General features: G+C 34.8%; 1 protein-coding gene and 1 long non-coding RNA gene across 5 annotated transcripts; one reads left to right on the top strand and one right to left on the bottom strand.

Moving 5' to 3' along the window:
* Positions 1-14,132: 14,132 nt before the first annotated feature.
* LOC112791059 (diacylglycerol kinase 2) lies at positions 14,133-20,321 on the top strand. Of its 3 annotated transcripts, none has more exons than XM_025833749.3 (9): positions 14,138-14,350; positions 14,456-14,499; positions 15,146-16,299; positions 17,101-17,476; positions 17,549-17,625; positions 17,951-18,070; positions 18,181-18,345; positions 19,037-19,174; positions 19,827-20,321. In XM_025833749.3, the coding sequence occupies exons 3-9, from the start codon at positions 15,226-15,228 to the stop codon at positions 19,977-19,979; spliced, it is 2,103 nt and encodes a 700-aa protein (XP_025689534.1). In that variant the 5' UTR covers positions 14,138-14,350; positions 14,456-14,499; positions 15,146-15,225; the 3' UTR covers positions 19,980-20,321. The 3 variants fall into 3 exon arrangements, with proteins under 3 accessions (XP_025689533.1, XP_025689534.1, XP_072089460.1); XM_072233359.1 differs by having other exon boundaries at positions 14,152-14,350; positions 14,715-16,299; XM_025833748.3 differs by lacking the exon at positions 14,456-14,499 and having other exon boundaries at positions 14,133-14,350.
* A 1,664-nt stretch (positions 20,322-21,985) lies between these two features.
* LOC112791058 (uncharacterized) lies at positions 21,986-23,939 on the bottom strand. Of its 2 annotated transcripts, none has more exons than XR_003197079.3 (3): positions 23,361-23,939; positions 22,625-22,736; positions 21,986-22,406 (listed from the first exon to the last, which is right to left on the bottom strand). It is a non-coding gene; the product is annotated as an uncharacterized lncRNA (long non-coding RNA). The 2 variants fall into 2 exon arrangements; XR_003197078.3 differs by having other exon boundaries at positions 21,986-22,394.
* Between the last annotated feature and the right edge of the window lie 1,273 nt (positions 23,940-25,212).

The raw sequence follows: 25,212 nt of genomic DNA, 5'->3' as shown, positions 1-25,212 counted from the left end.
GCTCTGTCATAGTTTTTGCAAATTTGGTAGCTGATTTTATAATTATGCTGTTATTCTGTTAGTATTTTATTAGGAGCTTTTGTTGTTTTCTGCATGTGATGAATTTATTGATTATTGAGCTGTTTTGACACATTTTTCTCTATTGTCCGACAGGTGTCTATTTTTCTAATTTCGGAACTCTTTTTTTTTAATCTCCAAATAGATTTTGGGTGTCTAGTATGTATAGTCCTAAACTGGACTGAACTTCTTCTTCTTCATCTGCTAGGACTGCTCTTATTGCTTTTAGAGAATTATGAATTTTTTTCTTCTGAGGTGGCTGTCACAAGGGCTGCCATCATTTATTTTTTATAGGATAAGAAACGAGTCTCTTTTTTGTATGATATTTTTCAAACTCCAAACTGTGGCTTGGGGATTATGATCTTTTTTAGATATAATCATCCAGTTATCAATGGTCCTTTTACTGATTAGGTTAAGGTGAATTTATTCTACTATTTTACATTTATGTTTCTGATTAAATATGGTACATTTTGAGTGTCTTCATATCCTGCGGAGTCATATTCCCAGGTCATAATCCAACATATTTTCATAGTGGAAATGAAGAAAATCAGCTTATATCCATCTAAAAAAGAGGTTTTATTTTTAAAATATTCATAAGCCATGCTAGCTTTTTTTAAAAAAATAACTTCTATCGGTCTGAACTCTTGGAACCATACCTGAAATCACTTAGGAAACTGTAGAGAAATTTCCTTACAGAACCATATGAATCAGGAGTGTGAATTTGGAGAAAGATACAGGGTGTACCACCAGGCATCTATGTAATCATAATAGGAGTAATTTTGAGGTTCGAATTTTCTAGTAAAACTTTAATAGTGAAAGGGAGGTCTTTTCCATTCTGATAGGGTTATTATTTTGAGGATCTTAATTTTAGAGTATATTATATTTTTTGTGGTTGGGTCTTTATTGTGGGTTAATTCAATAGATCCCGTGTCAACTAAAATAAACTCATAGAAAGTTCGAGTTTTTTGGATACTTACTGGTGGATAATAAAAAGTATTTGGAAAACTATTTTTATAAAGAGTTCTTCTGTCCATCTTGAACATTTTTTCTCTAAGGCCATTATTTTCCTCTGATAATGGTTTAGTTTTGAATAGATCAGATGGTTGTAATAATGTATATCTATTAACGGTAAAAACTTCATATAAGTTTTTAGTTGATGCAGATGATTTTTCACTTTTAACAACCTGTGACATTGTCAAAGGTTTAATGACTAATTGTTTAGCTTGTAATGAAGTTGTTGGTTGGTCAAGTGGTTGACCATAATCTTCACTACTTACTTGCTTCTTGCTCATTTCTACCTTGTAAAAATTCTCTTAAAAAATCAGGTAATGCATTCGATTAACTTTTAATGTGTTCAATAGTAAAATCAAAGCATGATAATATGATCTGCCATCTAGCAAATATTTGTCTAACAACTAGATTTTTAATTAAGTCATTTTTGTTGGTTGACCAAATATTTCTAGACAAATATTTGCTAGATAGCAGGCTATATTATCATGCTTTGATTTTACTATTGAACACATTAAAAGTGAATCAAATGTATTACCTAATTTTTTTAACAGCTCAGCCCATCCCTCTTTCTTTATAAACAAAGGTAAGTAACATCAATTCCTCTTCTTCCCAAAACACGCATCACGCAGAAGAAAGGAAAGACCAATGGCAGGAAAAGCAGAGAAAGCAAGAAGAGGGACAGCCAAAGCTGAACCAGGAGTTCATCCCATCCACCCAGTTAATTTCTCAAGCCCCTCTGTAAAAGTAAAAACCAGCAACTTCATCTTCTTCCCTTGCTCTAATTCGAATTTCTGATTAACTCTTTGCTACACTCCTTTAGTTTGCTCGGTTCACGAAATAGCCACCATCATAAACGAGGAAGGGTAAGTAATTTTCCCTTGCTTGTGTTTGTTTGGGTCGAATGGTCTTGCGAGTATGATAAGGAATGTTGGTTTTGTTGCAAATTAGGGTTTGGCGGCAAAAAGGCAGTAGAAGCAAGCTTTGTGTGTTTGATCAACAAATAAGGTAAAGGATAGTCTATACAAGATATCTTACTTGCAGCTGTGTATACTGCTGATGATTGATGGTTTATCATGTGTTTGTTTGTTGAAAAGTGTATAATGAATTTTTGTTATGCTAAAGATGCAGAAAAGTGAATTTGAGTTACGAATATGCCTTTGTAACAAGGGGTAAATTAATGAATATAAACTCTTAGAGATGTGCTGATTATGCTAGCAACTTTAGTTAGTCAAAAGAAAGGTAAAATTATGGTTTTAGACGTATCCTAGGCTTAAATATAAGATTTGGTATGTGAGGTTGTTGGAAATACTTTGTGCAGAATTTCTGCAAAAATCTGCATAACTGGCAGCAGAATGAATGACTTTTTGGGAGCAGTCCAGATCTAATTTTTAGATGAAATTATTTTTCTATAAAACTTTAGTGTGTCTTGAATATTCCATAAATATTTCAGAGAATTTGGCCAAGTGGTTTGGAAGATATGATTTTTTGAAATTTAGTGGTTGTTGCAGATTTTTCTGGTTTGCTGTTTCTGCAGTACCAACTTCCAGACGCTATAACTTTTAATTTAAACAAAATTTTGAGTTGATTTTAAAAGTAGTTTAAAGATCTATCAGTCTATTTTAATTGAGTACAAGTTTCATGTTCATATCTATTTTGTAGACTTAGATAAGTCACTTGGAAGGTCGGTGGTTTGCTGGAAACTCTGAACTGGTTTATGAAAACAGAGCTCCACTTCCAATTAATAATTAATTAATCAAATGAAATGATATGAACCTGAAAATTGTGGATTCTAAAAATTAGAGATGTTGACTGTAATCTCACCAAAATTTAGAAGCAACGGATTAGAATTGAAATTATTATAGAATTTATAAAAAACATGGCTGCTGTCTGTTTTTCCAAATTTTTGTAAATACAACAGCAGAATTTTAAAGCTTGTATAAAATTCAATTCTAATCCAAATTCAGTAAAATCTAACTTAAATTAAAGATTAAGATCTCTAGAGTTACCTTACCAACATGGTTTTAGATTAGACAAACTTAGGAAATGAAAAGGAATGTAAGTTGCCCCTAAGAAAGGTTAAAGTTAAAGACAATGATATTGAGAGATAAAGTGAAGAAAGAAAAATGAGGAACAAGGAATGAAATAAAAGTTGAGAATTATATTGAATGGGCCTTGTGCCGAACTGCTAATGTGAAAGTGCCTGCCTAACGGATAGCCTGATATTGCTAATGCGGGAATGTTCGCCTAATTGATAGCAATGTTCCTTACTGTGATACACATTGAACTGTTATTATAATGAGGCCTAATTGACACGGGTAACTGTGATGCCAAGGTGTCTAATTGACACGATAAGGGACCATATTCGGGGTTCACTCCGAGTAACGTCGGGTTGCGGGTAGACAACTGTAAGGACCCACGTTTTCACGTAAAACTATTTTAATAAAATAATTTTAGTGTCCGGAATAGATTCAAAATTTAGAAGTTTTAATTTGAAAATATAAATGAGAAATTTGGTTTCAGTGAATTTTTCTGAGTTGGAAAATGTATTTCTTTCAAAAAGTTTTTGTAAAAGTGCGTATTGGCAATTGAGCCAGCAGTACCGGCTCGAGTCTGTCCAGTGCTGCATATTTTGGAAAAATAAGATTTTGAAAATTGATTTATTTTTTGAGAAGATAAAAATAATTTAGAATCGAAAACCGGACACTAATCTTAAAGGTTTCGGCCCAAAGTGGGCCAAACAGACCAAAATACTAACAGGTTAGACCGGGCTAAGGTCCAACATATATAAGCTTATTTAATGAGCATTTCAGCCCATTCTCTCCCATTTTGATGAGAGAGCCGCGATTTGAAGAGAGGAGAGGAGGAAGAGAGTGCACTTTTCACCTCCACCTTCTGGAAGCCATAACTTTTGATCCGGAACTCCGATTGACAAGCCATTTACGACCACGTGAAGCTCTCATCGAGCTCTACATTTCTATCCAAAGAAATTTGGTAAGAACTCACATCTCACTTTCTAGTTTCGTGCCCTATATTTTTGCATTTTTGAGGCTATGGTTTTGAGTAGTTTTTGTGGTTTTGGTTGTTTATGTGATCTTTAGTAGCAGGTAATTGATGAATTTTACCCCTAATCTCGTTGGATAAGGTAAGGAACCTCTTTATCCTTGTGGTTTGGTATAGTATGAGATTTAGTTGTTGATGTATGGTTATGTTGTATGTATGAAGCTTGTTTTCAGAGTTGGTGGTGGCTTTTGGTGTGGCTTTGATGGTTGGAGCTTGGTGGAAGCTTGATTTGAATCAAGTTTGGTGTTTGAGCATATTGGAAATCGGCCAAGGTATGGTTTCGGTTTCCTTTATGTAATATGTAATGTTTCTAGACACTTAGACTAGTTGACCCTAAGATAGGATTGAATATGTTGATGTTTGTGATATATGTTTGGGGATGAGATTGAGAGAAATGTATGTGTTGGAGCATGATGTGTGATGAATATGGATGAGAATTATTGTTGATGTTGTTAAAAATATTGATTATTGATGAATGTATGAATTATTGTTTTTGAAGAATGTTGTTGTTATTGTGGACGAATAATGATGGATATAAATGTGGTAGTGGTGTTGTGTATAAGGAATTGGAATAATAATAATAATAATAATAATAATAATAATAATAATAATAATAATAATAATAATAATATGAATTGATGATGATTGTTGGTATCTTAGTGATTATGAGGGTTGATGATGAATGTTGAGATTTGTTTTGGTTATTGAGGTTGTTGTTGGTTGATGATGATTATGAGTGTGGATTCATTATTGAATTGGAAATTTTGGATTGGTAGTGAGATATGAGGTAATGGCTTGGTAATTTAGGTGTAAAATTGAGCATAGTGATATGAAATGGTAAGATGTTGTATGTAGTAGTGGTTTATGATGGTTGGACATGGTGTGGGTTGGTTTTGAATTGAGAGATGGTTAAATTTGAGGATTTGAGGTTTTGGGTGAAAAAGGATTTTTGGTGAACTATGTCTCATCATAACTTTTGCCTTGGTTTCCAAAATTTGTTGAATTTGGTTTAGAAATAAAGATTATTGAAAACCCTTCGATTTGATATAAAGTTTGTAAGATTTGGATTTCTGTAGAGGAAGTTATGATCATTCAAAGATTGGTGTTGAAATCTAAAATTCTGCAGACTTGCAGAATTTCAGAATTTTCTATTATGTGCAGATGCACAGCCTTATGCACACGCACAACCCTGCAAAAATTCTATTCTGTGCGGACGCACAGACCTGTGCGTACGCACAAGCAGGGGAAAGGGCTCTGGTAGCAGCGCTAGCACAGGTTGTGCGTGCGCACATCAATGAAGAATTACAACCTGTGCGGACGCACAACCCTATGCGCACGCACAAGTTGGGAAGGGACATCTGTTAGGGGCGCTCGTATAGCTTGTGCGAGTGAACAGACTCTATAAATTTTAGTACCTGTGCTACGCACACCCCTGTGCATATGCACACTTTCAAAATCTTCCTGTGTGCGCACGCACACCCCTGTGCAGACGCACACGACCCGTTTCATAATTTTAAACTTTGTTTTCAACTATTTCACCTTTCCAACAAGGTCGTAAGCTTCTTTAACACCATTTCAAGGCTTTTGGGCTTAATTTTGAATATGGGAAAGGTCCTAGGGGTGTAAGTTGGGTTTTCCTTTAAAAAGTTAGCAAACGGAGGTTTAGGTTTCTGGTGTATTGCGGATGAGTTAGTTGAGAGAGAATGAATAGTAGTGCATATGGTGATTGTTGACAATGAATTGAGAAATCGATGAACTAATGAGCTCGGAATGGAAGTGATGAATTGATGATGGTTATGATGAGTTGAAGACTCAAAGAGGAATGATGATCTTATTGAATAATGAGAGTGTGCCAGGCACTATATCCTTAGGTTAAGTATGATAATATGCAGGGTATTATGTCCCTGGGATTGAATTATGATTGATAATCTTTTCTGCTGCAAGAATGTGCCAGGCACTATATCTTTAGGTTATGCATGCAAGTGTGCCCAGCACTATATCCGTGGGTCAATAGAGTGTGCCCGACACTATATTCGTGGGTGCGGCAGAAAAGTGACATCCGAAAGGATGTGTCGGGATGGCATTTATGGACCGACAAGTGATATCACAAGCCAAATAGGACAGGCATTCATCATATACATCTTTTATGTGCTTGTTTGCTTTGATTACGTGAGTTTGCCTAATTGTATAACATGCCTATTTGCTTACTTAATCTACTTGCTTCATATATTTCTACTTGTATTTTACTCGTTTGCATTAATTGTGATTGTCTAGTGCTGAGGAGATTAGGTAGGCGGTGGCAATGGGATCGCACGGAGGTTAGGTTGGCGACGACTGTGGGATACATCGGTGTGATTAGTATTAGTTAGAATTTCCCTAGGTTTAGACAACCCTGGTTTATCGTTTAAGTTCTTATTATATTTATTTATTTTGTTCTAAGCTTAAATATCAGTATGTGATGTGGAGTTCTAGGATTGCCTTCGGCATCCCGGGTCCTTACATCTTACATCATTGGGCACTGTTACCATACTGAGAACATCCAGTTCTCATTTCATACTTTATTGTTGTTTTTCATATGCATGTCGTAATCTACTTCAATGAGATTGTGGATATGGTGACAGAGCAGAGTATGGTTCCTCCTTGGTTAATTTATTTTACCTTGTTATAGTTACTCTTATATCTTTTTGTGTTTTAACTTTATGGCCTTAGAGGCTTACTTGAGAGATAGGTTGTATAAGCTGTTTTAATTCTAAAACTCTGTATCTTTCTATTTGTAACTAGTCCGCTTAAACTCCGCAAGCTGCGGCTAGTTCTCTAAGATTATTATATTCTTATAATTATATATGTTTTATTCTCTTATACCTATACCTTGTATCTTATGCGTTAGTTTCGTGTGAACGTCTCACGCTTTTGTAATTCTGTAATTTGAGCTTAATCCTTCATCAGACTTCTAGAATATATTATTCCCTTCTATATATATGTATAAGCCTTAGAACTGTCGTAACCTTTGATTAACCTTTGCTTTACGGCTAGAGGTAAAGCCTAGGGTAATAGGGGTGTTACAACAACCGATGCATGAGCTCATGGCCTGCACTAGGAACAGGCATGCATCATCTTGTTTGCGCATATGTACTTCTTGTGAATTATTTACTGCTACTTCCTTTTTGTCTATGCTATCTACTTGTTATATGCATGTGTGTGCCTTCAGTTTCTGTGTTTGTTTCCCTTTTCTTTTTGTTTCGCGACAACTTAGAGACAAAGACCCTAGGTTCCCCTTTTACCTTGCTGAGAACTCTAGGTTCTCACCCTTCTTTCTTTTTCCCCCTCCCCAGATGGGTTTGGCAGACAAGTCCGTTGAGTTTCGGGTTTCGGTACATTGCCCACGTTTCAACCCCGGCATGTCGTACGTATCCACTCTAGTTGAAGACCATTTCGAAGATCGACCTAGCTGACTTTTTACTCTTTTGGTGATCGTAGTATTACTTTTTCCTCGCTTTTGTAGTACTTTTAGAGGGATAGGACATCTTAGTAGTTCGGTTCCAGTTTAGAAAACCCATGTGAGGGTTGGGACTGTTTTTCTTTACTTTTGTCTCTGTAAATATAACTTGGTGTAGTACTCGTTATTTTGATACTTGGCATGTATCCTCAAACTTATCTTATGTTTATATGATTAATATATGTCTACTGAGTTTGATTATAGTCAGGTTCGGTGCTATATTTGACTATTGAGTTTGATTATAAATAGTTTATTCACGATTAAACCGGTAAAGGCTTATATCAAAATCCGAGTCTAGAGCCAAGTAGGTCCTTACAACAAGTAACACCTAAACAATTGACATTAGTCATGACGTATCGAAAGTTGGGGTGTTACAGTTGGTATCAAAGCGGTTTGTCCTTTGAGCCTTGGGATGGACTGTCTATGCCCCTTGCATACTCTGAATCTTTTTATACCATGCAGTTAGGATATTTTTGTGATATAATCTGCATGAAGGTCTATGAACATCCATTGTAAGTAATATTAATACTTAATTTTGATATATTAAGACTAATCACCTTAATATTGATTATTGGGTATTGATAGGACTCAAATGGCTGCGAATAGGCGAGGATACCCTCAACTGGGAGGAACAAGTGAGGGGGAAATTTTCTTGATGCAGCGACTATTCTCAAATCCATAAATATTATGGCCACTACTGTACGTGAATCAGTAGCTGCTACTAACTGAGTAGCTGAACGTCTTGATCGTCGGAATGGAGTTGAAAATAATCATGAGCCTAGACATGGAAATGAAAGTGGCGACAAAGATGAAGGTGGACTACGTAACGATAACCGGCCGATGACTTTAGCCACTTTCTTGAAGATAAATCTGCCTCAATTCCATGGGGACACTAGTGCTACACGAGCTGATGACTAGTTTAAAGAAATAGGACGAGCAATGCGAGCACAACAAGTCCCTGAAGGACAGCGAGTGGAATTCGCTGCTTACATGTTGAGGAATGATGCACAACATTGGTGGCAGGGAGTACTCCAACTACTAGGAAGAGAAGCTATTGACATTACCTGAGAGGAATTTTTGGCTGAATTTTATAAAAAGTATTTTTCTCAGTGTTTCCATACCGCTAAGGAGTTAGAGTTGCTTCAGTTGAAACAGGGGAACATGACAGTCACTGAGTACACTCACAAATTTGAAGAGTTATGCCGGTTCTCAAACATTTGTCAAGGAGCACCAGCTGCATATGAGAAATGGAAGTGCATCAAGTTCGAAGGAGGACTTAGGGAAGAACTGTTAGCTCATGTGGATCCAATGGAAATCCAGAATTTTGCAGAATTAGTTAACAAGAGCCAACTGATGGAGGAATGTGTAAAGAAGCTGGTAGCAGCACAAACTAACCACAGGAACCTTCCAACAATGGATTTCAATCGTAGCCTCACTCCTCAAGGAAGAAACTTCAAAGTAACTCGGCAGCTAGACTTAGGCAAACAGCTGCAACCAACCCAACCAAAATTGATATGCGTCGTGTGTGGTAAGAATCACGAAAGCAAGCCCTGCTTGTTGAAGTCTGGTGTTTGCTATAATTGCAGAAAGCCCAGACATATAGCCAAAGAATGCATACGATGAAAGCCTGAATTTGGTTCCCCTGGACAGCAACATCCAGGAAGGGTGTTTGTTTTGGAGACGGGAAATACTACCAAAACCGATCCCTACACTCGAGGTAACAAAATTTTTAGGACAAATTTTTTTTAGGAAGGTAGAATATAACCACCCTACTCCATGAGGCCTGTGATTTATTATTCTTTACAGCGTTTGCTGACACGCATAGGTTTATATATATGTAGCATAGATAACGAATTAGAATTAGAACACGTAGCTCAAAACTTTTCTTTTAGTGCTTCCAAGTGGCGAACCTTTTTCTGATTCAATTATTATATGAAATAAGAACTCCCCAGAAGATTTTGATGATCTCTTGGTTATTCTTGAAGAGTGCTGATGAATGAATCATTGAACCATATTAGTTTGATAAGCCAAACCCTTGAACCGGATTGGCTTCTTCTCTTTTGGTCCAACCAAACCACCTTTCACCCAAATAAACCCTACCCTAGTTGACTCCTCTCTCAGCACCACTTGAAACTCAGTCACCAACTATGGTTTCACCTTCTCATATGCACGTTGCTACTGTGTTGAAGGGAGAGAGAGACACGAAGCCATCATTAACAACTCAGCCCATCCCTCTTTCTTTATAAACAAAAGTAAGTAGCCTCAATTCCTCTTCTTCCCAAAACACGCATCACGCAGAAGAAAGGAAAGACCAGTGGCAGGAAAAGTAGAGAAAGCAAGAAGAGGGATAGCCAAAGCTGAACCATGAGTTCATCCCATCCACCCAGTTAATTTCTCAAGCCCCTCTGTAAAAGTAAAAACCAGTAACTCCGTCTTCTTCCCTTACTCTAATTCGAATTTCTGATTAACTCTTTGCTACACTCCTTTAGTTTTCTCAGTTCACGAAACAGCCACCATCATAAATGAGGAAGGGTAAGTAATTTTCCCTTGCTTGTTTTTGTTTGGGTCGAATGGTCTTGCGAGTATGATAGGGAATGTTGGTTTTGTTGCAAATTAGGGTTTGGCGGCAAAAAGGCCGTAGAAGCAAGCTTTGTGTGTTTGATCAACAAATAAGGTAAGGGATAGTCTATACAGGATATCTTACTTGCAGCTGTGTATACTGCTGATGATTGATGGTTTATCATGTGTTTGTTTGTTGAAAAGTGTATAATGAATTTTTGTTATGTTAAAGATGCAGAAAAGTGAATTTGAGTTATGAATGGTCCTTTGTAACAAGGGGTAAATTAATGAATATAAACTCTTAGATTTGTGCTGATTATGCTAGCAACTTTAGTTAGTCAAAAGAAAGATAAAATTATGGTTTTAGATGAATCCTAGGCTTGAATATAGGATTTGGTATGTGAGGTTGTTGGAAATACCTTGTGCAGAATTTCTGCAGAAATCTGCATAATTGGCAGCAGAACGAATGACTTTTTGGGAGAATTCCAGATCTAATTTTTAGATGAAATTATTTTTCTATAAAACTTTAGTGTGTCTTGAATATTCCATAAATATTTCAGAGAATTTGGCTAAGTGGTTTGGAAGATATGATTTTTTGAAGTTTAGTGGTTGCTGCAGATTTTTCTGGTTTTCTATTTCTGCAGTACTAACTTCCAGACGCTATAACTTTTAATTTAAACAGAATTTTGAGTTGATTTCAAAATTATTTTAAAGCTCTGTCAGTCTATTTTAAGTGAGTACAAGTTTTATGTTCATATCTATTTTGTAGACTTAGATAAGTCACTTAGAAGGTTGGTTGTTTGCTGGAAACTCTGAACTGGTTTATAAAAATAGAGCTCCACTTCCAATTGATAATTAATTAATCAAATGAAATGATATGAACCTGAAACTTGTGGATTCTGAAACTTAGGGATGTTGACTGTAATCTTACCAAAATTTAGAAGCAACGGATTAGAATTGAAATTCTTATGGAATTTATAAAAAACATGGCTGCTGTCTGTTTTTCCGAATTTTTGTAAATGCAACAGCAGAATTTTAAAACTTGTATAAAATTCAATTCTAATCCAAATTCAGTAAAACCTAACTTAAATTAAAGATTAAGATTTCTAGAGTTACTTTACCAGCATGGTTTTAGATTAGACAAACTTAGGAAATGAAAAGGAATGTAAGTTGCCCCTAAGAAAGGTTAAAGTTAAAGACAATGATATTGAGAGATAAAGTGAAGAAAGAAAAATGAGGAACAAGGAATGAAATAAAAGTTGAAAATTATATTGAATGGGCCTTGTGCCGAACTGCTAATACGAAAGTGTCCGCCTAACGGATAGCCTGAGATTGCTAATGCAAGAATATTCGCCTAATTGATAGCATTGTTCCTTACTGTGATACACATTGAACTGTTATTATAATGAGGCCTAATTGATATGGGTAACCGTGATGCCAAGGTGTCTAATTGACACTGTAAGGGACCATATTCGGGGTTCACTCCGAGTAACATCCGGTTGCGAGTAGACAACTGACGCATGAGCTCATGGCCTGCACTAGGAACAGGCATGCATCAACTTGTTTGCGTATATGTACTTCTTGTGAATTATTTACTGCTACTTCCTTTTTGTCTATGCTATATACTTGTTATATGCATGTGTGTGCCTTCAGTCTCTGTGTTTGTTTCCCTTTTCTTTCTGTTTCGCGACAACTTAGAGACAAAGACCCAAGGTTCCCCTTTTACCTTGCTGAGAACTCTAAGTTCTCATCCTTCTTTCTTTTTCCCCCTCCCCATATGGGTTTGGCAGATAAGTCCGTCGAGTTTTAGATTTTGGTACATCGCCCACGTTTCAACTCCGGCATGTCGTACGTATTCACTCTAGCTGAAGACCATTCCGAAGATCGACCTAGCTGACTTTTTACTCTTTTTTGTGATCTTAGTATTACTTTTTCCTCGCTTTTGTAGTATTTTTAGAGGGGTAGAACATCTTAGTAGTTCGGTTCCAGTTTAGGAAACCCATGTGAGGGTTGGGACTGTTTTTCTTTACTTTTGTCTTTGTAAATATAATTTGGTGTAGTACTCGTTATTTTGATACTTGGCATGTATCCTCAAACTTATCTTATGTTTATATGATTAATATATGTCTACTGAGTTTGATTATAGTCAGGTTCGGTGCTATATTTGACTACTGAGTTTGATTATAAATAGTTTATTCACGATTAAACTGGTAAAGGCTTATATCAAAATCCGAGTCTAAAGCCAAGTAGGTCTTTACGACAAGTAACACCTAAACAATTGACATTGGTTATGACGTGTCGAAAGTTGGGGTGTTACAATAGAAAGAAGAACCCTTTACAAAATAGTTTTTTCAAATACTTTCCATTACCTATCAGTAAGTATTCAAAAAACTTGAACCTTTTATGAATTTATTTTTGTTGACACAGGATCTATTGAATTAATGAACAATAAAGACCCAACCACAAAAGACACAATATCCTCTAAAATTAAGATCCTTAAAGTAATAACCCTGTCAAAATGGGAAAGACCTTCTTTTTACTGTAAAAATTTTACTAAGAAATTCGAACATCAAAATTACTCCTATTATGATTACATAGATGTCTAGTGGTATATCCTGTATCTTTCTCCAAATTCACACTCTTAGTTCATATGGTTTCGCAAAGGAATTTTTCTACAGTTTCCTAAGTAGCTTCAGGTATGGTTCTAAGAGTTCGAACCGATAGAACCTATTTTTCCAAAAGAAGCTAACATAGCTTATGAATATTTTAAAAACAAAACCTTTTTTAGATGGATATAAGCTTCATTCCCACTATGAGAATATGTTGGATTATGATCTGAGAATATGACTCCGTAGGATATGAAAACACTCCAAGTGTATAATGTTTAATCAAAAACATAAAAGTAAAATGGTTAAACAAATTTGATCTTAACTTAATCTGTAAAAGGATCATTGATAACTGGATGATTATATCTTAAAAAAGATCAAAATCGCCAAACCACAGTTTGGGGTTTGAAAGAATATCATACGAAAAAGAGACTCGTTTCTTAGCCCATAAAAACAGATGATAGCGGCCCTTAGAGCAGCCAAGATCTATTTATAGATTAAAAAAAGAGTCACAGAATTAGAAAAATAGACACTTGTCCGACAACAAAGGAAGATGTGTCAAAACAGCCCAAAAATCAGTAAAGACATTACATGCAGAAAACAACAAAAATTTTTAGAAAAATACCAATAGAATACCAATAGAATTATAAAAAATAGCTACCGAATTTACAAAAATGATGATAGAGCACATTAAATCTTAAACAGAGTTCGTAAATCACCCACAGAATGAGCAAGCAGATTTGTAAAACTAAGGATAAAATTGTAAAAGAATAAAGGGAATAGCCTATTATAAAAGGGAAGGGAAGATGGGAGGAAGTTGTATTTATTATTTACACACAATTTCTCATCATTTGAAATACATTTAAAGTTTTCGTTGCATTCTTTGTATATTGAATAAGCTTCTTTGTATTATATTCAAGCTTCTGAATTATAATACAAACTCATATTATTCAATCATATTGTGAGTATTAATATTTATTATTAATTTATTAAATGTTATTTTGTTATTGATATTATTTTGTTTAATTTGTATCTAATAGGATTATATATTTTCATTGTTAATAAGATATTAGCACAGGTTGGTAATATATAAATTCTAAAACATTAAGATGATATCCTTAAAAATAAATGATCGAGATATTGGTATTAATTATTATTCCTTATTTACAATATATTGTTAAAATTATGTTATGAGTGAAAGTATATATATATATATAATCTTACTTCCCATATAAGTAAAGGGACTTCAAGTCTTCAAATTAAATATAAATAAAAAATAAACATTATTTAAATTTTTGAAATGAAAAATAACGCAAATAAATAAACAAACATAAAGAATAAATGAATGAGGTGTGAGTAATTGGAATGCATGTTGAGGAAGTTCGATTTAATCGATGCAGACGTCTGAATTCGGAGCAACAGAAAGGAGAAGAAGAAGAGAAGGGGGAAAAGGAGAGTTCATTCCCCATTGTCCTTTCCTCTCTCCCTCTTCTTCGTTCGTAGATTCACGTGACCGAATCGTATATATTAATATTCTGTCGTCTCTTTCACACCTTCTCAGGTTTGTGAATTTTGATATCAACGTTATATATATCTTCTCTGATTTATTCATTCTGTTACGTAGATCGAATGTCTTTCTCAGTTCCTTCAATTTCTCAATCTCTAGATTCGATCCTTTGCTGCTGCATTTCCATTCTCGCTAATTATACCGTAATTTTTCTTCATCTCCATTTTTTATGTTACTTTCTTCTTTGTTTTCTAAATTCACTTTACCACTTTAACGTCACACATTCGACAATTTATTGCCCTATGCTTTCTTTTTCTATTTTATTATTATTATTATTATTCTTTTACTTTCTTAATTGTGAAGCTAGTTTTTCTTTGGAATTAATGGCTTCTGCCTTTTGGTTTTGCATATGATTAAGGAGCAGGGAAGTTGTGTAAGTGAAAGCGAAAGCATTATGATTTCCAATTAGACTTAGCTTACTTGCTATGATTTTATTTGGTTTGTTCATGTGTCCTCCCTGACTATTCAATTTTTTCTTTTTCTTTTTTTTTTCCCTTTTGTATTATTCTTGAATACTTTATTTCTTTTATTTTTGTTGTTTGTTACTTTGTTTTCACACTGAACTAAGCTTTTGAACTACCTGTGGGTCTCTCGGACCAATGATTTTCTGGAAGAAGCGACTATCATGTTCTGATTTATATTTATCTGCCCTACGACCTGCCGATCAACTTTTGCTGCCCATACTCAATTATTCTAGATTTTCTGACTAGTTGTTGTTGTCAGTGAGATAAGGTTCATTTGTGTATGATTCTGTAGTAATGGTTGGTATTTGTATGAGAAACTGTCCAGGCTCTGTGCACATAAATCCTGTGTTTTCTGATTTGAATTGGATCGTTGGAGACATCAGACAATAGTTCATAAGTTCCACCATGATAGATTTGGGGATTTCCTTTTTGAGGCTTTTCACTAGCCTGGATGCTTCTGGGGCATCTATTCTTGGATGGCTGATTACTGGATCATTTGGAATTTTGGCTGTCATATATGGCATTCTCAAGTGGCAGAGAAGATCATCCCTGAAATGGATTAAAGCTGCAGCCAGAGCAAAGAAGAAAGTTTGGAAGAAGTTTAAAGTACCTTTGTCAGAGCACTTGTGGGTTGAAGATTTTACTCTCAGGGAGCAGCCATCCACTTGTTGCTTCTGCTTGACTTCTCTGTGGCCTTCTCATAGCTTAGGTACAACAACAATGACACAACGTTCTCCTATCCATCGTTGCTCTGTTTGTGGTGTCGCAGCCCATTTCATCTGTTCTCAATTTGCAGCAAAGGATTGTAAATGTGTGGCTCAATCTGGTTTTAGCCACATTCGACACCACTGGTCTGAAAGATGGGTTAATGCAGATGAATATCATGAGATGTCTGCCTTTTGTTTTTACTGTGATGAACCATGTGGTGTTCCATTTGTCAAATCTTCCCCTACGTGGCATTGTCGCTGGTGTCAGCGCCTCATTCATGTCAAATGTCATAATAAATTGGTCAAAGATTCTGGTGATATTTGTGATTTGGGTCCTTTGAGGCGACTTATCCTCTCTCCTCTCTATGTCAAAGAAGTTGATGAAGATCCAAAAGGAGAAAAACTGAGTTCTATTATAACCTCTTCCGTTCGTGGTCAGATGAGAAAACGGCGTAATCGCAATAATAAGCATGGAGGTAGTTCGCGTAATAATAGCAAGCCACGTGACCCCTCGGTCACTGATGCAATATTGTTTGACTATGTATTGAATGGTATAGAGGATTGGGACCTGTCTGGTGATGAGATGCTCTTTGACTTCCGTCGCATGAACAATGGTAGAGTTCTAGTAAATCCTAATCCAATCAAGAAATACACATTGGTTGATTTGCCATCCGATGCAAGGCCACTTTTGGTCTTCATTAATGCCAGGAGTGGTGGGCAGCTTGGGCCTTCTCTTCAAAGGAGATTGAACATGCTACTAAATCCTATTCAGGTGATTACATTATTCTTTGATAAACAAATATGCTATTGCCTTTTGTCAAAGCTCTGACTTCTGTCATAAAGCCTGTTAGAGATATATTTTTAGGTCTTCTTCAGTGTCGTCATGGATTATATGGTTATGCTTTGGGAGTTTGTTTGATCATTGGTTGAAATTTCTTTATTCAACCCTTGTTGGTTGTTGCCCTTCATAGTGCCATGAATAAATTATAGACACTAAAATTTCTTTTTCCCCAATTAATTACATTGTGGCTGTCTGTTGAATTCATAAAATTCCTGATTTCATAGGTAGACTTTAGAGCATATTTCTTAATGTATCTGTTCATAAAGGTTTAAAGCAGAGCATATACTTTGCTGCTGTTTTAAGTATTTCTTGCTCTTTAAAATTGCTGACAAGCTAATAAAATGAATAGATACAAGGTTTTTAAGCTTTTTAGCTTAATAGCATTAAGCAGAATAACTCAATACAAATGAACCTGGAAAAACATTTTATGTTTTCTATTATTGCTATCTTCCAGTTTGCTTGATCAAATATGGGTTCCTATCAATCCCTTGTTCTTTTTTTTTATGCACTGTGTAAAAATATATGATATCTGTATTATAAAGATTAACATCTCACTAAATCCTACTTAAAAACTCCAATCATGCTAATTATTGATGTCTTCTTTGAGTTCTTTCTTCCAATCTTCTGTAAACTAGTAAACTAACAATGCTTGTCTGGATATAGATTTCATGTTTCTCATTTCATATCTTTGTCTCATTGGATGTTTCTGGTTTGGCTATTTTTCTCCTGTAGATATTTGAATTGAGTGCTTCTCAAGGTCCTGAGGTGGGACTGGAAATGTTTAAAAGTGTGCGATATTTTAGAGTGTTAGTATGTGGTGGGGATGGCACTGTTGCATGGGTCCTTGAGTCTATAGCAAGACTGAATTTTGAGTCACCTCCTCCTGTTGCAATACTTCCACTTGGAACTGGAAATGATTTGTCCAGGGTACTGAATTGGGGAAGAGGCTTCTCTGCACTTGATGGACAGGGTGGGTTGACCACTCTTCTGAATGACATTAACATTGCAGCAGTAACCATGCTGGATCGCTGGGAAGTTAAAATTACAGAAGAGAACTCTGAGGGAAACCCAAACAAAGTGAAAACTAAATCTATGATGAACTATCTAGGTATATCTCCGCAACAAATACTGTCTAGGGCGATTCTGTAAGTAACTGACATCTGTGAACTGATTTTTATAGGGATTGGATGTGATGCAAAGGTTGCATATGAATTTCATGTTACAAGACAGATAAATCCAGAAAAGTTTTCCAGTCTGGTAGATATTTCGCCTTCCTCTTTTATTTTTACCGGAACATATTCTTCCATCCTTGATAGTAATTTATCAAATTGAAATATTTGTTCATGTTAGACCATGCATGACAATGTCTAGTTTGGTTTAAGCGCACCTTCTTTAACCTACCATTTTAGAGATTCAACAATAAAATTATAGTGCTGGTGCATACCACTACATCGATAAGCTTTAGCTCAAGAATTTCAATAAATTATATGTTTCATGCTAGCCCTTCTTCATTAAAAATCTTGGCTATGTTTTTGTTAATTTTTCCAGGTTTTTAACCTTCATAATGTCTATATATTTTCAGTTTGTTAATAAATTGAGATATGCCAAAGAAGGAGCAAGAGATATTATGGACCGAACATGTGCTGACTTGCCATGGCAAGTATGGCTTGAAGTTGATGGTATAGACATTGAGATTCCTAAGGTGAATTACTGATACTAAGACTTATTTTCACATTTAAGTCATTAATTAACGTTAAGAATATTGTCCAAATTTATATGTAAATCGTCATTTATTAATTCTTCTTCATGCAGGATGCAGAGGGCTTAATCGTGCTTAATATTGGGAGCTACATGGGTGGAGTAGATCTTTGGCAAAATGATACTGAGCATGATGATGATTTTAGTCTTCAATCCATGCATGACAAAATGCTTGAGGTGGTATCTGTTTGTGGGGCATGGCACCTAGGGAAACTTCAGGTCTGGTATAATCTAACGACCTTTATTTTCCCCGCTTAAATATAAATCAAGTCTTTATGATGATACATTTACATAAGCATACTTATAAATAAAGCTATTTTACTGTTGTCTGTTTAAAAAAAAAAATTATATGAACATATTTTCATATACGTATAAAATAATGTCGTGAATGCATTTAGGTATCATTAATAATATAGTTATGTACACAGATTTTACTCATTAAAAAGCTAGTTATCGTGCTCATTCTTCTTTAGTCAAAACTTCAATCCATTGAATTGAAGTTTTTATTCATGTTCATTATAGTCTATCATCTTTCTCCATTTGATAATCTAATTTGTTCTTAAATAAATGTTTATTGTCACTATATCATCTTTCTCCATTTGATAATCTAATTTGTTCTTAAATAAATGTTTATTGTCACTATATAATTGTTTTTGCCATTATTAGTTTATTACTATCCTTAAATTATGAATTGCTTCATTATTGTACAAACCTTTCTTTCTTTTTATATAACTTTTATTTTATGAATCCTTGTCTTAAAAATGACATCTAGATATAAGAAAACAATTGTAATTAAGTGGTTCATGTCTTTTTACAATTATTTCATGCTTATATTTTCTGCAATGTATGGAAGATAAATTTTCAAATGTATGTTAAACTACTAAATAGTAATGATTGATTTGTTGTATAGGTCGGACTTTCACAAGCAAGAAGGCTAGCTCAAGGTAAAGTCATTAAGATACACTCTTCAAGTCCTTTCCCAGTTCAAATTGACGGGGAACCATTTATCCTACAACCTGGCTCGTTAGATATAACACATCATGATCAGGTAATTGCACGCTTTAGGATTTTTGTAGTAAATTTACTCTCACATCCTTCTACTAAATGTTACACCTCCTATATGTGGGTTTGGAAAGTACTTCCGCTGGTTAACATTGAGTTGCTCCATTTTTCTCATAAACCCTGCGCAGTCTTCTAGGTTTAAACCAGTGATAACTCATCCAGTCATTCATGAAAGAAATCAAAATTTAGAGTATGCCGATTGCTGAAAGATCCTTGTAACTTAAAATTTCACTCACTAGTAAATTACATAACATGTCACATTCCCTAAGCGAGATTTTGAATCAGAAAGATTATTAGGCCTGATAGGAGGCTATATTAACATTCTGCTATTTGTAAATTGTAATACCTACTGCAATAGTTAAGAATACTAGCAAGTGTAACACGTGCAGATTAAAACAAGATTGTGATTATGCACAAGTTAAGCACTGTAAGTGTTAAAGAGTAGATGTAATTATGAGCATCATGCATTCTCCAATACCCTTGCTCTCCAACTGATCTTTCCCTACTCCCAATTCCACCCTATTTGAAAGAATTGGTATTGATGAAGACTTCCCTAGAAGATTGATTAGTTAAACTGATCGAATTATTAACTTTTGTATGACGGTGGAAATCATGGGATTTCATTTTGCTATATTCAGGTATTCATGGTGAGGAGGACATCAGAAGATGACCCGAAAGGGCATGCAGCTGCAATTATGACGGAGGTGTTACTAGATGCCGAGTGCAAGGGCATTATCAATGCATCTCAAAAGAAAGTTATTCTCCAGGACATGGCCATCAGTCTTTCTTAATTCACCATGTTGATGTGGTTACCCATAAAATGGGTATTTTCCCACCCTTTAATCCCTTTATTATGGGAGCAATTTTTGGTAACTATCAGAGATACAGAGAAATGATATAGTTCCACAAAGCAGCAGCTAATAGACGAGAGTGAAAATTGTACGGCGGCTTGGTTATTTCTTATTTTTGTTTCCCCCTTGTGTTGCTTCTACACATCAAGCTGTGTATATTTCTAACCCAGTGTAACATATCTTCAAGCCAGAAAGGCCCCCCTCTAATTTTTTCGGCCTTTAACGTTGATTTGCTAGGTCCTCTCATTAACTTCTAAACAAGAATCGTGCATTTGTTGACAATAGTTTTTCTTTGATGAACGTAACATTACCGTTGATTAAAACTATGATATGATAATTAAGTATTACTAGTCTACTAGCATTTTAAAATGGAATCACATTGTTAAAACAATAAATTGCTCTTACGACCGAAGTTATTATTACACGTATGGTTCATAATGATGCCCTTAAATCCTTCTTGCGGTTCACATTCATCAAGTGGCGTTAACTCGGCGTAGCTGTCATTCTGTCGATTTGTTAAGGGGGCAAACACATGTTCGAATTGGAACGAAGTTCTTCGTTTCTAAGTTGCAGAAGCTCAAGTAATTAATTAGTCACGGCTCAGGAATCGTGTGATCTTTTATTAATATTTATTGGAGGCATGTTCTGTGGGCCACAGTGATATCAATGTCCTTTTTTCAAAAATGTGAGTGACAAAAAAATCAATCCAAAATTATTTTATTTTATATTTATTAATTATATCTAAAATAAATAGATAATATTAAATGTAATAAATATGTAATTTTAGATATTATAAATATTAGGTTAAATAAGTTAACTTTAAATTATTATTTCTCTCATTCCTTTTTTTTTTTTTCATCCACAAATGCATATAAATCTTCAGGGAATGGATTCTTTTAATTGTTGAAAAAAATTTAAAAAAAATGTGATTCATAATTCTTCAATGCACTCTCTTTCATGTTTTTTTTTTTTTATTCTTCTACTTATAACAATTAATGGTGAGAGATTATATTGCTCAAAGTTTAAGCCAAACTAATAACCGAGGCATCTCTATCATGTCATCACGTGCCATGCAAACGTCGACCTAACGCGTTTATTAATCTTGAATTGGTCGATCGTTATTGGTCCTTCCTTTAATTTCTATGTTCCATCAAAATCAAAAACGTTGCATGAAACAACATAACAAACTGGTTTGCTTATTCACTGGTCTCTGGTCTCTACCTTTGTCTCTTGTGTGTGATATATAAAGTTTTTTCTAGAACACGTTTTGTTTTCTTTACCATACATTATATCTTACATAGTCGGAAAGGATTACATGATAGCATCAAATTTCTTTCAAAAAAAAAAATGTAATAACAATATAACTAATTTTGCTTGGAAGTCAAGAATCCAATTACATTGAAAGAAGCAGCAGTTTTGTTTAGAAGCAAAAATATAACGTCAAACACAACAGAAGAAAATAAGGTGCAAAATAATTTCAGGGACTCGTAATGCATTTGAGTATGGCCTACTACATAAATATATATTATTACTTACTGAAATATCTAATAATAAAAAGTACAAACAGAAAAGGCATGAAGATACAAGTCACGATTTTCGAAATATGAAGACCGAAGGTAGCATGGAAAATATAAATTAAGGCGTGATAGTCTAAACAATTTTTTCTGAAAAAAAAAATAGTATTACTATTCTAAGCTTGTTATACCGAACTTGTTAACTAATGTAGTTTGATTATTTGTGAGATGAGCATCATCACTTGCGACATTAGCTAAGAGCTACCGCGTCTTCTTCCTCTGAGCTCATGAGTTTCGTTTCCCAAGAAGAAGAAAACGTCAGATAGTCTCTGCATTAATTCACTCTCTCTCTCTCTCTCTCTCTCTCTTTCGAAAATCGAAATGCCAAAAGATGAAAAGGTGGAGGAAGAAGTTGATATTGCTGATCGAAGCTGTTTCCGAAGATGGCTCCTGAATTTTCAACAACTTTAAAAGCTCCATTATTACATTACACTAAAATACACCTTCTTACATATATACTTAGAAAAGAAGAGAAGAGAAGAGAAAGAAAACCATGATGTCTCGTCTCTTTCTCTTCTTTCCATGTTTAGTTTTGCATCATCATGCATCGACCTCTTGAGTCAGTGATCTTAGATGCATCTTCTGCTACATCTATGTCATTGATAGAATCCATTGCTTCTTCTTCTTCTTCTTCTCGTTAACCGTTCCAGCACATCTGATCTATCTCTCATCTCTTTCTTTAATTTCTTTCATTCATAACTCATCAATTTCCTTAATAGATATGCCTCTGCAGCAACTAGGGCATCATCAATTAAATTAATACTCCTCACTGCCATTTTCGCTGCACAACAAGCTACAATAATAAATCCAGTACTACATTAACTTTAAACTAAACAAGTGACCTCACATCATATTTATTTAATTATATCTCTATGGATATTGGATATCATAACAACAATAATAATAATAATGTAGTTAATAAAGGATATATGAATGAAGAAGCGTATTAGTATTACTAGCTAGCTAGCTAGCTAGTTGGTGCTTTACGGGGTGGGTATCTGTTTAATTTACCTGAAGTACATTGCATTCAGATTGATGAAAATGATGCCTTTTTTCTTTGGCAGTTGAATGTATGTAAGCAGGTTCCCTTCAAATCACTATAGTTTTCACGATGCAGAAGAGCCTGAAAAACGGGTTAAAAAGCTAAACAAGCAAATAAAGGTGAAAGGACTTGGAAGTCAGCAGGTATATAGAAGCTATTAGCTATATAGCTAGTGGTAGAAAAGGAAGATAGATTAGAAAAAGAAAGAATTTCACATCTGATGTATGTATATATGTTAGGATACTGTTGATGGCTTCAGTGGCTTTCTTGTCCACGTGAAATAAGCTAAACATTCCTCGGGGCCCGGAGACAAAGCTACTACTCCTATTTCACATTTTTATATATCTATCTTAATCATGAATTAACATACATACATATATAGCAGAAAAACAAGACACATTTTAAGCATATACTTGATTACTTGTCTCTCTTTCAGTTTGGGTGATTTCAGCTTAGTTTTATCTAAATCTAATAAGTTCGACTAATAAAACCATCATGTATGTTAAGCTGTACTTTCTCAATTGCTTGAAATTAAACCATGCTAAAAATCCATTAGTTAAGAAGGACAAGAAAAGAAAAGCATGCTCCAGGAACCTTACAATAATAATTCACTGCTGCAATCTTGAAGCATAACTTACAGAAGCAGTAGTGATAGATATCTATCATCATTATTAGAACAATAATGGAAAATAAAGTCTGAGCTACCTTTCAACTTGTTCTGCCTTGATGTGCATTGTTTTGGCTCACTTGCCAGTTCATTTTATTTTCCATTATAATTAATTTGGAAAACTTGGAGGTTGCAAAAGAGGAACTTAACATTAAAAAGAAAGTGGAAGCAAGCAGAAGCAGAAGCATTTAGCAAAGGTTGGATGGGGGGAATGAAGCCTGGTCCGAGATTATTAGTCACTTTGACTAATCATCATCAAATCAAACAATTCATGAAGCTAATAAGACCTCTCGAGCCAGACAACATTCCTCTCAACCTTAACCTTTGCAGCAGAAGCAGCCACCACCTTCCTCATGAAGAAGAAGAAAAAGAAGAATATAATGATGGAGTTTAGTTAGTTTGAGAGGAATGAAGCCTGGTCCGAAGCCCAAACCAAATTGAAGCCTCGAGCCAGCCAACATTCCCCTCAACCACCAACTCATCCTCTCTAAACCCTAACCCACTCTTTGCTTCTTTATATATACACACATGTGTGAGTCAATGAATGAAAGAGAGAGAAAAAAAGCACTGACTCACACTAATAATGGTGCTTTTTAGTTACCACTCATGTTCCAAAATTAGGTTATGCAAAACGGTGTTTACTTTACACTAATAACTTACATCATCACGACATGTATATTATTATAAAATAAAATAAACAAACATACCACAAACATAACCAAAGCAAAGCGTTCCCTATTGCGTTGAAATATTATTTACCATATTCGTTCATCTACACCGACCTTAATTAAATCTATATATCCATGTCATCTTATTAACGGAAGAGAAATAAATTTAACACTACATTAACCTGTTTTTAGTTTTTTGCATGTGTGACTTGAATTATAAAAAACAAAATAAATTAAAGGATAAAATAAAGTCCACTATACTAGTACTGTCCAAGCATTATTTGTTTGTTTCCAGGTAATAAAGTCAGAAACACATTGGAAATTTATTATGTGGTGGTGGTTGTGGTGGTGGTACGGTGGAGCAACCGAGGCGTTACTGTGTAGGAGGAGGCGTTGCATGGAGATGAGAAGGAACAAGACAAAATGAGTATTCAAAAGCACACAGCATAGTGACATAGTACAGAGACATAGAAGCAAGTCTCAATGCAAGTCTTGGGTCTTTCATCATTGCCTTATTATTACTATTATTATTGTGATCCCCACTTTCAATCTACCCTCTAACTGTACCATGCCCTTTATTATTCGCATACTATATATTACTCTCTCTACCTACCTTCATATTTCTTCTGGGACACCACACCACCTATTAAACTATCCTCATGGCTGAATTAGATAATGTCATGCCAGCTCTTATTATACATACATACATACATACATATATAATAGTATAGATACCATGCATAGTAGCTTAATAAGTAGTATATATGGGGAAACTAATAATATTATATTATATATTCATTGAGATCATACAGCGGTTATGCCTGCAAGTTTTACTTGCTCCTCCTTAATTGGCCTATATACCCTAATTGATGATAGCCGTTATAGTATGATGAGAGAATTGGATCATATTATATAAATAGGAGTATCTTGGTTATGGATAACAAACCTGGACCTGGTGTAGTTGTTTCATGAACCTCCCTCCCATTTACATGTTACATTTTAATGCCTTCACTTGCTTTTATATACAATCACGGTGCTGCTGTACTGTACATACCTCCTGCATACAACTTCCTTTGTCTTTATACATAATTAGTTTAATTATATGCATGTCTTAATAATTCTGGATTTCTGGTCACACTGTCTAATTTAATTTTAATTTTTAAAATATTTTATATAATTCTTCAATTATATTTTTTTTTTCTACAACATTTTCGTGAGAATG

This window comes from Arachis hypogaea, chromosome 3 (genome assembly GCF_003086295.3).
Source record: "Arachis hypogaea cultivar Tifrunner chromosome 3, arahy.Tifrunner.gnm2.J5K5, whole genome shotgun sequence".
NCBI classification, from domain to species: Eukaryota; Viridiplantae; Streptophyta; class Magnoliopsida; order Fabales; family Fabaceae; genus Arachis; species Arachis hypogaea.
This window is presented reverse-complemented; position numbering and strand designations above follow the sequence as displayed.